General features: G+C 38.2%; 3 protein-coding genes across 5 annotated transcripts; 1 reads left to right on the forward strand and 2 right to left on the reverse strand.

The window, feature by feature from the left end:
* Positions 1-9: 9 nt before the first annotated feature.
* On the reverse strand, positions 10-4,449 carry LOC101175524 (KH domain-containing, RNA-binding, signal transduction-associated protein 1). Of its 3 annotated transcripts, XM_023951253.1 has the most exons (11): positions 4,101-4,449; positions 3,564-3,691; positions 3,345-3,461; positions 3,109-3,255; positions 2,906-3,027; positions 2,565-2,832; positions 2,415-2,491; positions 2,282-2,343; positions 2,031-2,204; positions 343-401; positions 10-267 (listed from the first exon to the last, which is right to left on the reverse strand). In XM_023951253.1, exons 1-9 carry the CDS (start codon positions 4,189-4,191, stop codon positions 2,095-2,097), a joined length of 1,122 nt encoding a protein of 373 aa, XP_023807021.1. In that variant the 5' UTR covers positions 4,192-4,449; the 3' UTR covers positions 10-267; positions 343-401; positions 2,031-2,094. The 3 variants fall into 3 exon arrangements, with proteins under 3 accessions (XP_023807021.1, XP_004082415.1, XP_023807022.1); XM_004082367.4 differs by having other exon boundaries at positions 12-267; positions 343-2,204; XM_023951254.1 differs by having other exon boundaries at positions 12-267; positions 343-2,204; positions 2,565-2,802; positions 4,101-4,448.
* Positions 4,450-5,778: 1,329 nt separating this feature from the next.
* On the reverse strand, positions 5,779-8,751 carry zbtb8os (zinc finger and BTB domain containing 8 opposite strand). The gene is made up of 7 exons (XM_004082368.4): positions 8,590-8,751; positions 8,445-8,469; positions 8,238-8,359; positions 6,401-6,483; positions 6,253-6,305; positions 6,058-6,094; positions 5,779-5,985 (listed from the first exon to the last, which is right to left on the reverse strand). Exons 1-7 carry the CDS (start codon positions 8,714-8,716, stop codon positions 5,899-5,901), a joined length of 534 nt encoding a protein of 177 aa, XP_004082416.1. The 5' UTR covers positions 8,717-8,751; the 3' UTR covers positions 5,779-5,898.
* A 440-nt stretch (positions 8,752-9,191) lies between these two features.
* rbbp4 (RB binding protein 4, chromatin remodeling factor) lies at positions 9,192-13,722 on the forward strand. The gene is made up of 11 exons (XM_004082369.4): positions 9,192-9,323; positions 9,740-9,887; positions 9,971-10,116; positions 10,238-10,411; positions 10,529-10,644; positions 10,762-10,922; positions 11,015-11,141; positions 11,232-11,309; positions 12,788-12,922; positions 13,003-13,113; positions 13,221-13,722. Exons 1-11 carry the CDS (start codon positions 9,308-9,310, stop codon positions 13,281-13,283), a joined length of 1,275 nt encoding a protein of 424 aa, XP_004082417.1. The 5' UTR covers positions 9,192-9,307; the 3' UTR covers positions 13,284-13,722.
* Positions 13,723-16,874: the final 3,152 nt, after the last annotated feature.

Genomic DNA, 16,874 nt, shown 5'->3' on the forward strand with positions numbered 1-16,874 from the left:
AACATGAAACATTTTTAGAGAGTCACCTTTATTTTCCCTTTAACTAAAAAAGATAAAAAAAATAATCATCTGAGTAAAAAAATCTACCTGACCAATGCTTGAAACTCAAAAGGTTAAAAAAAACCTGAGCTGGGCATAAAAAAATAAAGCCTTTCTTCTTAACCATCCAGACGTGTTACAGTTACATCCAAGAAGGATGCTACAATAGACCGCTTTGGGGTTTGAACCCCTCACTCTTCTGCAATACAGGCAGGAGGTTCAAAGGACCTGTCGAGACAAAAAAATATATAATCAATTTAAGTAACAGCCACATGCAATTTCATCACTTCCTGTTCTACAAACCTTAAGGCCCGATTTTCTGGGGTTGAATTTAGTAACTGTGCCTGCACAGTTGTGCCAACCTGAGAGAAGAACAGGAAAATGAGATCCAGGAGACACCAGCTCCTATATCTAAACAAAACCCATGCAAAATTTACTTATACTAGAATATCATGCAACTCAAAAATAGTTTACTTTAATTTAACAATGGAAGGTTTTAAATGTTTTATGTACAGCTACTTATTGTCATGAAACTAATCCATAGAAAATAATCAAGATGAAAATATTAAAGATAAAGTATTGAGTGAAATGAGTGAAGTTTTATTGGAGCAAAAGTTGAATTACAACCATATCAGAGTTTTGGGTCGCTTATTTTGCTGGGATTAACTAAAGACAATATTTTTTGCACTTCAATGGTTTTGATGTTTTGGATGACTTGCATTACTTGTTTGCTACACAAAACAAAGTCTAATAAATGAGTGTTAGGGTTAGTTTTACCTTCTTGTGGCGATCTTTTGGCTTTTAGAATCCTCTCCTCTGCGATTTTTTTCTTTTAAAAAAACCAGCCAGCATGACTTTGCATCAAAGTCAAGTAAGATCCCTGCAAGCTTGATTTGAAATACTGTTGAAATTCAGTCATTTTCAAGTGGCTGAAGATACAAGTGCTCTTTGAGAGCTTGGATAAATACACTAAACTAAAGGTTGAAGGACAATAACACGTGAAAGCACTGCATCATTTTCAAAATAAGACATATTTGGCAGCACATAACCTCAGGGAATGGTGAGCTTTATTTTGTTTCGAATGTGGCATTACAAGTTTAGTTTTGAAAAACAAATGAATAGCTTCATTAGCAAAACACTGAAGGTTTTTTTCTCCTTTTGATTTTTTTTTTAAAGATCAGCTTATATTGTATACATACAGCGTATTCAGCAAAGTCGGGAACCACCGAGGCCCATTTTCACAAACTGAGGGCATTCCTTTGGTACAACAAAGGCAAAATACCAAGTTCAGGGTGATTAAAAAGAAACTATAAAACTTTATTGAAACACGCACTGCAGAAAACATTTTGGGATATGTTTAGGTTCCTATTTAGTCAAAAAAGTACACAATAATGCATTTTGGAAACGGCACGACTTAAAGCATACACAGTTTTTCTAAGGTTATGTACAAAATATTAAGTTGGCTGCAGATTTCTTTACACACAGACGTTTGATCCTGCAGACTTCACAAGATTTAGTGGATCAGTGACCCTTTTGCAGGTTACAATATTTTATATATCAAATGTAAATGTATATTGTCAATGGGATTTAAGATTTTAAGAGTCTGCAACAGAAATATATTTTGCTCAAAAACAAACTCAGGTTTGAGTTTAAATCGGTTTGTCAATGGACTTTAGTTAAAAACAAAATTTAGAACTTATAGTAGGTACTTTTGAAAATGCAGCCTATATGAGGTGTATCGCCACAATCAGTTTGCTCAGAAATCACTAACTGAAATAACCACCAGAAATCACTAAAATGTTACTACTGTGCCTTTGTTAGGTTAACGCCAGTTAAATCTTATCTACGCAACTAAAACATTGAATGGAAACCAAAAACATAAGCCTTCACGCTATCCCCCGGCACTGACATCCAACTAAACGTCACTACTTTAGTCTAAAAACAAAAAATATATTTATATAAAAAAATGGAACAAAGGAGGGGGAAATTACTTTTGAAAGGTTAAGTGAGTTACAACGGAGGCAATTGCCATAGCAACCCTCTACCAGTAGTCGTTCAATATCTTCCATATGGATGTTCTCTATAGGATCCCTTAGACTGCCGCGATGGGGGAGCTTTGCCTCCAGCACCGGAGCCCGACCACGAGTTGTCCCAATCATCTTGAGCTATGAAAAAGGAGCAAAAGTGTTGTTGTTTTTCTTTAAACTTAACATAGAGACAGTTTGATGAATTAGGAACTTACCATAGGAGTCGTATCCTGTGTCCTGTGCTTCACCATGCCCATAGTCATAATACTCAGTATCTCTGAGAAAATAGTAAAGCAATTACAAAATTTTCAGCGGCTAAAAAACAATCCTATGAGTTGTTGAACTTACGCAGGGGCCGCCTGCTGACTGTAATAACTGTCATATCCCTCATAAGAAGGTTCTGCGTAACCCTCTTCATATGAAGGCTGGAAAGAGGAAAACAGAAGTCAACAATCTTTCAACTCGTTGGGAAGCAAAAAAGTAAATAAAAACACTCACATATTCATCATAAGCATCTGGTTTAGCTTGTGATCCTGAAGGACCACCCTGATGTTGCTGGTGAGACATGCCGGCAGATGGGAGCATCCTGGCAGCGCCTGCAGCAGGTGGTCTAGAGCGTGCAGAATTGCCTCCTCGAGTAGGAGCAGAAGGAAGGCCCCCCCTGCCTGTTGGTGCTCCTCTAGGTGCACTGCCACGCCCAAGTCCTCCACGGGGCGCTCCACCACGCACAGCCCCTCTAAGACCCCCACGTGGCATTCCCCGACCCCTAAGAGTTCAGCGTTTGTGAAACGGCAAAACACGACAGACTTCAGTGAGGGAGATAATAAAGCTGGACCTACCTAGGTCCTCCGGCACCTGGTGGACCACCCCGGCCCCTGCCAAGACCACGCCCCCTGCCTGAGACATCCTGGGATCCATTCAGGAAGTGAGGATCCATGTATGGCTCGTGCTCACCAGGTTCCTGCAAAACCACAAGGAGGAAGAATATTAATTGTTGCTCGTACATTGAACAGAAATAAGACTTTAGTCCTTCAGTTCTTACTGGAATCAGGAACTTTTTCACTTCGTCCATGGCGTGAGCCATACGCATGTAGGCTTCAGGTATGGGTGCTGTAACTTCAATGAAAACATGGAGCTCCATGGCAAGGTGAGCATATTTTGCCTCTCCACCTTTCCTAAGTTCCTCCTCCTGAGAGATAGATATGAAAAATTAATTTAAAAAAAACAAACAACATTTGTGAACAAAACAAATTATACACATTTTTATTTTCAACCTACCTTATTTTTGTCCCTCATAGAACCTTTGCCAAGAACAGAAATCTTTGCCCCGGTCTCCTCCTGAAGCCTTTTGATTGTGCTGCCCTGGGGCCCCAAAAGCTTCCCAACAAAGTTGACCTAAAAGATGAGAACAGAAAAGCCAAAATGTAAATCTATCCTTAAAAAAAATCTAAAGGCCAATAAAGATGCGTGGATTGAAATTGCTTTGAAGTCTCTTACCCTGGGATACTGCTTGATGGGAATGAGCACGCGCTCCTTCAGCTTCAGACTCTTGGTTGCAAAAAGGTCCAGATAGGTCTCCTTTTCTGGCTCCTTCTTGGTTTCACCTTTCTGGATCCGCTCAATTTCTGAAAAAAAAAAACGTAGGTTTTGTGTGTTTTTGTAGCCGTTTTGATGCAGCTACTTCTTTAATTTGCTATCATGTGTTTGGTTAATTATTATCCACAAACCTTCACATGTTTTGGATGCAGTTTGAATAAATTGCTAAGTAAAAACATTTAAAAAGTATATTCATATTGCAGCAAGACTTTTGTTCAATAGACCTCGTTTTAATGTATTCATTTAAACACAAATGCTTTAATTCATTAAGAAATTACCCTCTAACAGGTACAATTGGGCAGTAGAACGGGTTTAACCCACAGCACCAACAACCACGTGTTTACTGCGCCATTGTTCTGGCCTGTTGCGAGGGAAAAAGTAGGCCTCACGCAGGCAGACCCGCCAATGCCTCCTTCGTGGAGGTTTTCATAACGTTACCTGCCGCGAGGAGCTTCATTGCGTGCGTGAAAGAAGAATCCAAGCTGTCCTTCTCGGCTAGGAGCTCCGGGAGATACTTCGTGTCTTCCATTTTGATTTCTTTCTTCTGAGCAGAGCTCGACTATGGCGGCCACGGAGTCGGTCTTTGGAGCAGTAATATTAACGGGTAAACGAAGAGACGTCGCTCGCTCACTTTTTCAATAGAAAGTACTAAAAAACAACACCAAAGTGGGGCAAAAACCAGCACAAAATGGAGGTAAAATCGTCCGTCCGGCCGGCAAGTCTCCTGGCTGCTCTCTCCGTACTCCTCGGCAGACAAAAGAAGGATGGCGCAGCTGCATTTGTGTGGAGCAATAGGCGATGACGTCACTGCCGAGTCTCCCTCCTCCCCCCGGGTCATTAAGTCGGTTACTTTATTAATCCCACAACCAATCCAAAAAATACTGAACAGATTACATAAAAACCTGTTTCATAGGATATTTTAAATCAAGACAATCGGTTTTGCATGGATTTACAAACGTTTAAGCGCCAATAACGTTCAAACAGTAATCAAGCATTTTATGAAGCAGTGAAAGTGCTGCACCATATGCAAGCACCCGTTTGTTCCACCATCTGATTGCAGGGAATGGTGGGTTTCTGTAACACAAGCAGGTTATTAAAAGATAAGCAAAATGGCACCAAGACCTTAAAATCAATCGTCCGCTGTCTAACAATTTGACATTTATTTGTAGTAGCTGCCTTGAGCAACTATAAACCCTCCACAGACCAATGGACTCCACTGGAGCAATTAGGGTCAAAAGCCAAGCATTAGGGCCACCACAGTGGTATAATGAGGGTATGAGGGTAAACACTGCTGTTCCACCCACATTGGATCCTGCTGGCCTCAGGACCAACAATCCTGAAGTTGAAGTTAAAGCCTCCATCATCATAACTGCATAAACAGGATATGATGTGGCGATGACAGTTCACCTTAGTAATACCCCCCCCCCCCCCCCCCCCATCAACAATCTTTAAGAGAATAGTCTCCTCAATAGAATCACACAGGTTCCGTCATTAGTGGAGGTAGATGGATGGATGTAGGTTCCTAGGGTCCACCACCTCACAGCGTGGACCACGCTCTCCAAACACACAGCTTTTTCCCCCAAGCTGTTGGTTTGATGAACTCTTGACCAATCACAGAATGTGAAAACACACAGAGAACTTTTAAACCAGTTTAGATTTGAACATTTTTTGACTTGTTTTTGTTTATTTTGTCCTTGTACATGACAGCATAAGTCAACAAAGTGAAATTTCTTGCATGCACACAACTTGTCCAATAAAGCTAATTAAGATCTTTGTTGTATTTTTTGTTCCATTTTTCCTCTTAACCCTTCGATGCAAATATGAAAACCACTTCGGCGCCAAAATAACCTTAATTTTGCTTTTACTTGACAGCAAAAATAAGTGATTTTTTTTAATAGCTGGAAATAAAGTCAGGTGTAAAGGGGTTAGAGTACATGTCGAAAATAAGATATAATCATAAGATTTTTAAAAAGGATCAGCATTGGTCAATGTGTGTAAAAATCTATTTATCTTCCCCTAAAGTTTGAATCAGAATGACCCAGCAGTCCAGTTTTCAATGAAAAGCTACCAGCTCATGTCTACATCTAACTCTTGTACCTCGAATAAGAATGAGCACTCAATGTTGACAAGTTTTATTTTGAAGCCTCAGCAAACATTAATCAAATAAAAGCATTTGTTGATTTGTAGATTGATGAAGAAGTTGGAACTCGGGAGTGTTTTCTGCCCCCAAAGGGGTTTAGATGTCAATGATGGTGAATATTTCTGGTTTTTCCTTATCATGAATCTGCATGGCAGAGTATGTGATGGCTTTGACCTCAGTCCCCTGAGGACATAAGAGGACAAGTTAAAGATGCTGTAGAAATTTTACACATGGCTCATTTTATTTCTGACCCACCTGAGGATGCTTTGATATGGAGAATTCCTCTCCCCACCTATGCAAAACAAAAATGGTGTGGAGAAAGCTTCAACAGCTTGCAAAATCCCATCAACCAGTAGAACTTTTTGGAAAACTTAACTAAACTAGTGCATTGAAAAAATGGTTTCTGAAGTTTTGGTATTTATGAAGTTGATCAAATGAGCCCAATCCTACCCGATGGAGCGAATCTTATAATGCATTCTGTCTATGTGCAAAACCTTTATCTCCTGATGAACAGAGAAAAAAACAACAACAATAAGCTTATAACATGAAAATGTAATGACAAAAACAATATTACTCCACAAACAAATAAGATACTCACCCTGGGTACAAAGAAGAGATCTGCACTAAATTTGTATAACCAATCATCTAGGAAATGGAAGAGAAGAGACTCCATATCTTCACCTTGTGAAAGGAAGCAAGTACATATGCTATTAGTTTTATGTTTTCAGTAAACATAGATCCACAACAAAAATGTAAATGTATTAATTATCAAAAATATTTAGCAAGTCTAGCTCTTTAAGGGGTTTCAGTGTGGTTGAGACAGGCCAACAAAAGCATTTTCCAAGATTTACTATAAAAATGTTTCTCAAAGACATTACACTACACTTAAACCTTGAGCTCCATTATGTGTTGGCCAACAGTCCTTTAAAAAGCAAATGATTGTCTCAAACTTTTTGTAGATAATCCCATCAAGTACACGTTTGCTGCTTTGAGTTAAAGCAACTCTTTCCATCAGTAAATGTGACAATGAGCCTGCCCCTGAAAACAACTGAGGATTCATTTTACTCATATGTACCCATCAGTCATCATTTGAATAGTAATTTCAACTTAATGGGTTTGTGATTTTTAGTGAAAAGAGAAAGGAGAGACACTACAAGAAATTAAAGCAATTAAAAACATCTAACAATAAGTCTTTTTATCCTGCAACCTGAGGCTCCCTCAACTGTGGCTTCTAAGAAAAATGCAAGCAATTCTAAAAAATATTAAATTGGTCAATTTATTCTAATATATGCTGCACAATAGCAGTTGTAACTAATAGAAAATGCAATGTTTGACTCGGTTTTCTTGCATTGTTACATTGAGTAAATCGGATGCAGTAAGGGGATCTTCTTGGACACAGGATGTACTTTATTTTGAAAGGAACTTGTTTGTGCAACTGTCAAAAGCAAAGATGTTGAAATTGTTACTTATAGAAACTATAACACTTTTATAATGTAACTATTGTAAATATTCTTTAAAAAATTGAGTTCATATTTGAATGGCTGGATGGCCACCTAAACCTAAAAAAACGTGGGAACGTCTCGGGTTCCCCCCAGAGGAGCTGGAGGAAGTGGCCAGGGTGAGGGAAGTCTGGGCATCTTTGCTGAGACTGCTGCCCCCGCGACCCAGCCCCGGATGAGCGAAGGGACGGAGGATGGATGGGTAGATGGAGGTTAAGTAGGACTCAGTGGCTCTAGCTGTGTTTTATTCAGTAAGAAACTGGACCAAATAACTCTTTCGGTGTTAAAGGTTGCAGACCCCTGGCCTAAGAGAACAAAGACTAAGAATGCCTTTTTACTAAAGCAGAGGGTGACGAGGACAATCCATGATGGATCACAGTTTCCGTTCCATCCTCCTCTCACCCACCAGCATCACAGACTCTACAAGACATCCCAGAATGAAGACGGATCTCCGCACCGGTTTGTCAATCCTCTTCCTGTTTCTGTCAGTGTATCTTCCCGCAACACACTCCACAGAAGAGGACAGACACAACAACACTATCATAAAAAGTCTTTACCGGGACTGAAAACTCCAAAGGACCCTAGACTCCTTAGCAAGTGCCGTGGAGTCGACCCTGACCCCCGTTGTACAGGACACCTGTGTTAGTTGACCAGTCCAGTCTGTCATTGACAGCCTTTTAGCAATTTATTTAATGTAAATAAAAAGCAGCAATGTCCTCAAAATGTTCAAAATGGACACTAAGAACACTTGAGAAGAGTATATATAGTGTGAAGAATTACATCTTTTTCACACAATATCACATATATAGAGAGAGAGCTTCTATGAGCTTCTATTCTTCTTCTATAAATTAAATAGAATGACATGAATGACTGAGGTGCTCCCCTTCGTCATACTTTATTTTGAGCGGATAACTATTTTCTGCGTCTTTTTCTCACCTTCTGACTCCACTTCAACGGTATCCAGAGGCTCTACGGTCTCTGTGTCGGTCATGTAGCCGAACATGCCCATGGCACACTGCTCGAAAGCTTCTTCCAAGGAGTCTCCCCAAGAGTGAATTCTTGGAATAAAAAAATATAAAAACAATAGCACTAACTAAACACAGATCAATAGCAGCCCCCGCATTTCAAATACAACATACTCACTGTACATCTGCTGTATGGTCCAGGTCTACAATATTTAAAAAGAGTTTGTTATCATTATTTTTTTCACATCATGTCATTTGTCAGTTTTCATTCAGCTATAAACAAGCTACGCTAACAACATTTATTTTCCTTTCTTGAGACCTACATTCATATTTTTTGTTGATCGGAGGATACTTTGACTTGACAGCTTTCTGTTCGTTTGTCAGGTCTAGCTCACGGTCGTCCATTGCAGTTCGAAGTGCGTCAAGTATAAAAAAAAAACTATCCGTCATTTAGAATCATGTCGGAACAGGAAATGCATGCTGCGTTCACGGAACACGAAAATGGGAATCTGTAACTCATTTCTTGCAAATTGCAAGGAAAACATGTGTCGCAATATACGAGTTTTTATCATATGCCACTGACTTGTAGATGTTACTGTGACAGAACTAAAACATAACAGGTATTCCAATTTGTGAAAGACACTTTGAAATATATCGTGACAAGAATAATACATTACTACCTCCAACATTACTTTAACCCCATCAACGTAAATAAAGATAATTATTTTGAACATTTACGCGAGTGAACTACTAAGGATCAAAGCTACGTCTGTTAGGAGCGTTCTTGCATGTTTCTAAAGATAAATATCCTATTTCCGAGTTTCAGTGGTACATGAATGCACCAAAACGTATGAGTTCAAGACTGGAAGCCCCGGAAGTTGCCTCTTTGCTGTAATAACTTCCTGTCGGGTTTTCTCGATGGTGATTGGTCAGCCTCCCTTCCACGGAGTTGGCGCCATTGAAAGGCTGCGTGCTGTCTTTTGAGTGCTGTCCCATAAAATACTTATTTTCTACCAATACTAGCCATTTTACCGTTGCACGATGGCTGACAAAGACGGTAAGAGTGTATACTATTTCGAACGAAAAGAGTAAATGTGGACGTTTGCTACGCAGAGTGGTTAAAAGAGCTTAGTTTTGAATGCACCGGGGATCGCAGCGCGCCGGCCAGCGGCTCTTCTCATTGTTAGAGTAGCAATTTAGCTGTTAGCTTGCTAGCTTCTAGCGTCAACCTACGTAGATAAAAGTAGACTAATTTTTACCATTTATTATCAATGTCTTATTTTTATTAATCATTAATCCAACTCAAGAATTCAGAATACATTGTATTTGGTTAATAAACCATTCCTATTTTTTCTTAGTTTAAAATAATGTTTGATTGTAAATAAAAAAAAAACTTTACATTTGCAACCAAAAATAGTACGATAAAGCTTTTATCTTAAAAATCTGTCGGTTTTGGTTAATTGTATTTTTTAGCTGCATTTGATGATGCTGTGGAGGAAAGAGTGATCAATGAGGAGTACAAGATCTGGAAGAAGAACACCCCTTTTCTTTATGACTTGGTTATGACCCACGCGCTGGAGTGGCCCAGTCTCACTGCTCAGTGGCTCCCAGATGTCACCAGGTGAGAAAAATGTCTCAGATCATTTTTAGAAATCCGTAAGATATTTGGCCATCTAATGTAGCTTTTGTGTTCTTTTCCCTCAGACCGGAGGGAAAGGATTACAGCGTGCACAGGCTGGTTCTGGGGACGCACACTTCAGATGAGCAGAACCACCTCGTCATTGCCAGTGTTCAGCTTCCAAATGATGACGCCCAGTTTGATGCCTCGCATTATGACAGTGAAAAAGGAGGTGAGTTACGCTGTTCACGAGTGTCATACGTGGTGCACATCTCCCAATCAAAGTGGATGATGGATTCGAAAACGTGTTTTGTGTTTTTACATTTTTATGTTTCTGTTGCTGTTTATTGTAGAATTCGGAGGTTTTGGATCTGTAAGTGGGAAGATTGAGATTGAAATCAAGATCAACCATGAGGGAGAGGTGAACAGAGCTCGCTACATGCCTCAGAATCCTTGCATCATTGCAACCAAAACTCCCACAAGTGATGTGCTGGTCTTTGATTACACAAAGCATCCCTCCAAGCCTGGTAGGGCCCCACTCAAGACAGATTTCTGAAGACTTTCCCCCCTCAAAAAAAAGGTCACGAGTGGTATTTATTCATGATGATGGTCTTATTTCATTTTTTATTTTTATTTGATTCTAGACCCTTCTGGTGAATGTACCCCAGATCTGCGTCTGAGGGGCCACCAGAAGGAGGGATATGGTCTCTCCTGGAACCCCAATCTCAGTGGATGCCTTCTCAGTGCTTCTGATGACCACGTATGGCAGAAAAATACCAACTTTACAACAATTAATGAGCAATTTCTTTAAGTATAACATTGTGGTCAGTTTTCAGGAGGAAAAAAAATTGTTGTGCTCCTCTGTATTTCTCCCCAGACCATATGCTTGTGGGATATCAGCACTGTGCCCAAGGAGGGGAAGATCGTGGATGCCAAAACCATCTTCACAGGCCACACTGCTGTGGTGGAGGACGTTTCGTGGCATCTGCTCCATGAATCACTTTTTGGATCCGTCGCAGATGACCAGAAACTCATGATGTAAGAAAAGATAAACCACTAAAAGCATTCAATAAATATTTTTTATAGACTTTATTTGAACAATTGGTGCTTTTGTTTTTTTCTCTGAACAGTTGGGACACACGGTCAAACAACACCTCCAAACCCAGCCATGCGGTGGACGCCCACACAGCTGAGGTCAACTGTCTGTCTTTTAATCCCTACAGTGAGTTCATTCTGGCTACAGGCTCTGCTGACAAGGTAAGTCCATTCTCCCTAGAATCAAATTTGTCGTGTTGGAGATTTTTGTTTTGCTTTTGACAAATGACTGGAAATTACTTTTGTGTCCAGACTGTGGCTCTTTGGGACCTGAGGAACCTGAAGCTGAAGCTCCACTCCTTTGAATCTCACAAAGACGAGATCTTCCAGGTAGAATTCAGTTATTGTGTCCAAACCTGCAAGTCCCTTATCATGTATTGCAGCTCTGATAATTTCTTTTTATTCCTTATTGGCTCAGTGATATTAATTGGGCCAATACTTTAAAGCTTGTGGAGGTTGAGAGACAGGATTTAAAACTATTTTTCTCCATTTTATCCACTGTATTTTATGCACTACAAGTTGCCACGGAGTCCAAGTCACAGCAGCCAAAAATTCACAACATTGAAGAAAAGATCATATATATACGTTGGTTTAAAGTCTACAGTACTTATAGCAGAAAATTAGCAAAATACTGGAACATGAACGGACATTTGATCTTAAAAGGCAAATCATAATAACAGAATAGATAACAATAATATACTGAATAAATGCACAGTTCACTACTGTAACACAATGATGCCCATTTAGGTTCAAGAAACTTTGGAGGAATCAAGAATAGTAGCTCAACATTTTAACAATTATTCAGAAAACCATAAAAAAACATGCTAACAAGTCAGCTAAACTCTATATAAATTCATTGACGTCTCTGTCACTTTGGAAAAATGTCTCCAAGTCTGGTGTAGGACTGACTGAATGGTGTATCTGGTGTATCTTCTTCTGCGTTGCTGTCAGTAACTGACACACCTACAGTGCCTTCTAGTGGTTATTGCTATTTATTTAAAAAATAATCATTTATAAGTTACACCCCCAGCCAAACCTTGCAAAAAGAAGAAATAATAATAAATAACGACTTCTCCTAAAAAGACAGATGCTATCTGATGTTAAAGGCATAACACAAGTACTGTTTTCAAAGGGAGACTTTTGGATGAACCCTTTAACAAAGAATCCGTTTTAGAGCTAATGAAACATGGATGAACTTTAAACACCGACTCTAATTCTCTTATGTTTGGGACATTGAAACAGTATTTTTCATATGTTTGTGTGGATCAGAAAAGTTTATGATAGAAATATTTGTATAAAATTTACAATAAGATTACCCGTTTTGTGAGACTGTTGAAAAAGTGTTTTAAATCATTTATGGATTTTTTTTTTTAAATCAGCGTTTTGTTCAGATTACAGCTGTCAGATTATCCATTTGATTTTGTTTTAGAGGTTCACATTATAATACCAATTATATTCCTCCAAATATTTAATTGAAGCTGATATTAGTTTATGAAAAACACGTCTTATAACGTGTGAAATAAACCAAACAAAGGCAGAACTTTTCTAAATAAAATGAAGATTTTTTGACATTAATAACATCCTGTTGGATTTTTTTCCTCAAGATACAATAAAATCTTTTAATAAATCTTTTTTTTCTTAAAAGCAAAGATTGGTTCCATATTGCTGAACAATTTTCTTTTTTACTCATTCCTTGTTCAGACAGTTGTCACGTTTTCATAAAGTTGGATTCAAAGAACAGTGTCTTTGTGTTTTTTCTGCATACACTTTTTAATGTTAAATCTAAAATCAGGGTCATGTCTTCACAGGTTCAGTGGTCTCCTCATAATGAGACCATCCTGGCCTCCAGCGGAACAGACAGGCGGCTCAACGTTTGGGACCTCAGTAAGATTGGAGAGGAGCAGTCGCCCGAGGATGCTGAGGACGGGCCTCCTGAGCTGCTGGTAAGTTTGTGGGTTGTTGTTTTTAAGAAAATTTTGATTTTGAAATAAATGTCTGTGATTTCCTTATTCCCCCCTTTTAGTTCATCCACGGAGGACACACGGCTAAGATCTCCGACTTCTCCTGGAACCCAAACGAACCGTGGGTCATCTGCTCTGTATCAGAGGACAACATCATGCAAGTGTGGCAGATGGTGAGATCTTTAGGGCAGGACTTGTCTCACAGAGACTTAACCTTTCACACACACAAAAAAAGCAATCCAGAAATTAAATGAATGCTGGGAAATTGTGTCTTTAACAGGCTGAAAATATCTACAACGATGAGGACCCAGAGGGTGCAGCAGATTCTGAGGTGCAGGCATGAATCCGGTCCCCAGAGCACCTGCGCTTCACCTGCTTTTGAAAAATGGATCAGTTACAAAGTTCTGGACGCCTAAAATCTTCATTTTATAATACTTTCCAGACAGCCGTGTTCTGTGATGTTGAAAACACCACCTGTCTTAGTCAGTTTTTCAGATCTGTTAGTCCTGTAAACTCTAAGCTGACTTGTATAAAACACCGTCACAGATGTGTCTGTCTCCATTCAGGTTTCTGTGCATAAACATTTCTATGAAGGTCCATTTTTAAAGTGGCTGTACATACTATGGCTTTTCCTTTTAAATGCCTGCTGTTTGTGGTAGAACTTTTCCAAATCGTGGTGTTACTTCTGTGTATGTTGCTGCTTTTCCGTTTCCTCTATGCTCCATCTTTTGTCTTGTATTCCTAAGTATATTACTAATAAAAGTATTTACAGTAACACTGTACATATTTGGTATTGATGTTGTCTTTAAAGCTCCATTATTTTCCTGTAAAATCAGGACGGGAATGAGTTTCCCGTGAGGAAAAAACGCTCACGTGATTTAAAGTCAAAGGTTTAGGTCAAAAGGAAAAGTATTTTAGTTTTGTAAAGACATAATTCATCTATTCTAGAATCTAGATTGAACAGAGTGAATATTTGGTGATGACAGCTATTTGCTCTGTTTTACGCAGTAAAATTGACATCTGTTGAAGTTTAAATACGTCTTAAGTTTACATCTTAGAAGTAAAAGCAGTTTTAGACATTTTCTTTAACACTGTAACAGTGACTTTTTCTTTTAACTATAAATCTGTAATGTCATAAAAGTAAATATCTTGTTTTCTGTGGTTTGCATATATTGGTGCAGTTCATTTTATAATTGCAATAGCCTTTTTTTTGTTTAAAGGTTGTCACTGTTCTGAAGATTAGTTATGTCAAAACAATTTAAAGGTTTTTTTAAGTTTGGCTGTAAAAACAATTCTGATTTTGTTTTCTCCCCCTTAAATTAAATACCACATTTAAAGTAAGGGAGGAGAAAGGATTTGTCAGACACACATTTTGCAAGTTGTCCCGTTTCAAAGATGAGTTTGATCTGTAATGTTTATCATACACTTCAACTGTGAGAGACAAAATTTAAAAAAGGAATCCAGGAAATCCCATTGTTTAATTGTTAAAGAATTGAGTTTTAGAGCAGGGCAGAAAATAAGTATTTGATCAATAACTTCCTTTAGGTCTTCAGGAACTCTTTGCACTTTTGGTCCATTCTTTCATGCAAAAGTGGTGATGTTTTGAGGCTGTTGCTGGAAAACGTTCAACTCCCTGCACAAGTTACTGGTCGGATTGAGATCCAGAGACTGTTGAAACCACTCCAAAACCTTGAAACTTTGCTCTTTTTTTACGTGGGCATTTGCAACAAAGCATAATTGTGTCATCCTCAATGGTTTGAAATCAGTGTTTCCACTGCCGGGCTTCTCAGTGGGTATGCTGGTCTTGAGATGTAACGCAGCATTCTTTCTCCTCCAAACATGGCGAGTTACTTTAATACCAAAGAGTTCCATCTGACCACATGGCATTCTCCCAGTCCTCCTCTGGATCATCCAGACGGTCTCTGGAGAACTTTAGATGGGCCTGAACATGTGTTGGCTTGAGCAGGGGGACATTTGGAGGACTAAAAGATTTGAATCCATGACGACATTGTATGTTACTATGGTAACCTATGTTACCGTGGTCCCAGCTCTCTTCCGGTCTTTGACCAGTTTCCTCGTGTACCTATGATTAACATTACAGACTTCGCTCGTGCTTCTAAGTGGGACAACTTGCAGAATTGATTGCTAAATTCCTTTTGCACGATATACACTATGCTACACATTTATTTGTGTTTTTTCTGGTTTACTAGAATAGTTTATGTTGTCTGTTCTCTATTGTTCAAGTTCTTTAGTTATAGCCTTGTCTGTCTTCTTAATCTTATGACTATTTGTTCTGTAACAAATCCAATTTTTGTTGACAGAAGACCACAATAAACAGAATAAAGTATACCTAGTGTTTTATTTTCATTAACTATTGATATTCTCAACTAAATACTGGTCCATTGAGAGTGCAGTGCAACCTTTTTTTAATCAACACAAGTGTGTAAACAAAATAAATTATCGTTTTAAGTTGATTGAATGTAATGCCTTGCATTTGATTTGGCTGCACTCAGTTTTTAGCTGGATGGTAAGCAAAATATTAGTGCAAATTGTTGTGTTAACTGCAGCAAATATACATACATTTAACACAAAATTACACTTGAAGATGCTGTTTTTAATTTAGGCTCAGGTTTATAGCTTCATTTGATATAATGCATCAATTGAACTCTGAGGATGTCTGGGAATAACTTCTGGTAACTACTGGATCAAAAACTGTGACTGAACTATCCAAAATATATATATATATATATATATATATATATATATATATATATATATATATATATATATATATAAAACATGACTTAAATGGACTTTTTTTAAATAAAACTTTTTTTCCTTAAGTCAAACATTCCACTAGAAAACTTTTTTCTCTTTATTATCCAAGAAAACAAAATTATCTGAAAATAATGTTAAAGTTTAAAAAAAACTGCAGACAGTTTTTATCCACATGCTTCAAATGTTTAACAGACCTCGAGCACAATTTAAATGGATCATTTTATCTGCACGAGACAAAATGTGGCAGTAACGTGCCTTTATTTATATATATATTTTTTTTAAATGTCTTTTAAAAACTCATAGGATGTGATTTTTTTTTCTATAATCTTTGTTTAACTGCAGAGGTGGCCTTTGTGGATATAAGCTGCAGTTAATCACGTTCATCAACATTACCTGATCAGATCACAGCTTTGATTGAGGTCTATTGTTTGCTTTGCTTACTGCCTGTAGTTGGCTGTCTAAAGACAATCAAGATTCTCCATTCATTGCAAGAAAAGAGATTAAGCTCATCCTGTTGAGTAACAACTCATGTAAAAATGTATTTCAGACAGATTGAATTCAGTATTCTGGATAAGCACGAGGAGAGGAAAACTGAGATTATCATCTAGTGAGCAATCTCAGGAAATTTATTTAGAAGAGCTTTTAGTGCAATGAGAAGAAAACACAAATGTGTCTTACCCTTAGTGCTTGAGGGAAATTGAAATCTTGAAGAAAAGCAAAAACTTTCCCTTCAAAAACATTAAACATGTGTTGCAGAAATGGAAGCATCACCCAGCCTGCAAAGTTTGCATGATTCACAAAGAAGACTTGTTTTAAGAGTTTTGCATACCATTCATCAACCTGAATGCAAGTAAGTTGCCACACATGGATGAAATTTCAATTTCAATTTCAATATTAATTTATTTGTATAGCCCAATTTCACAACAACAGTCGTATCGATGTGCTTCATATCGGTCATTGAAAAAGTAAAACATAAAATCAAGAGGATCACGAATACATAGAATTCAATAGGAAAATACTAAAATGAACTAACTAAACAGACTAAACTAAACGGTCATCCCTGGCCTTAGACCCTCCTTGGCAGTTAGAAAAAACTCCTAAAAAAATGGATTCTGGAAAAAATGAAGAAACCTCAGGGGTGCCCACATGAAGGAGG

Source organism: Oryzias latipes, chromosome 22 (assembly GCF_002234675.1).
Source record: "Oryzias latipes chromosome 22, ASM223467v1".
In the NCBI taxonomy this organism is placed as follows: Eukaryota; Metazoa; Chordata; class Actinopteri; order Beloniformes; family Adrianichthyidae; genus Oryzias; species Oryzias latipes.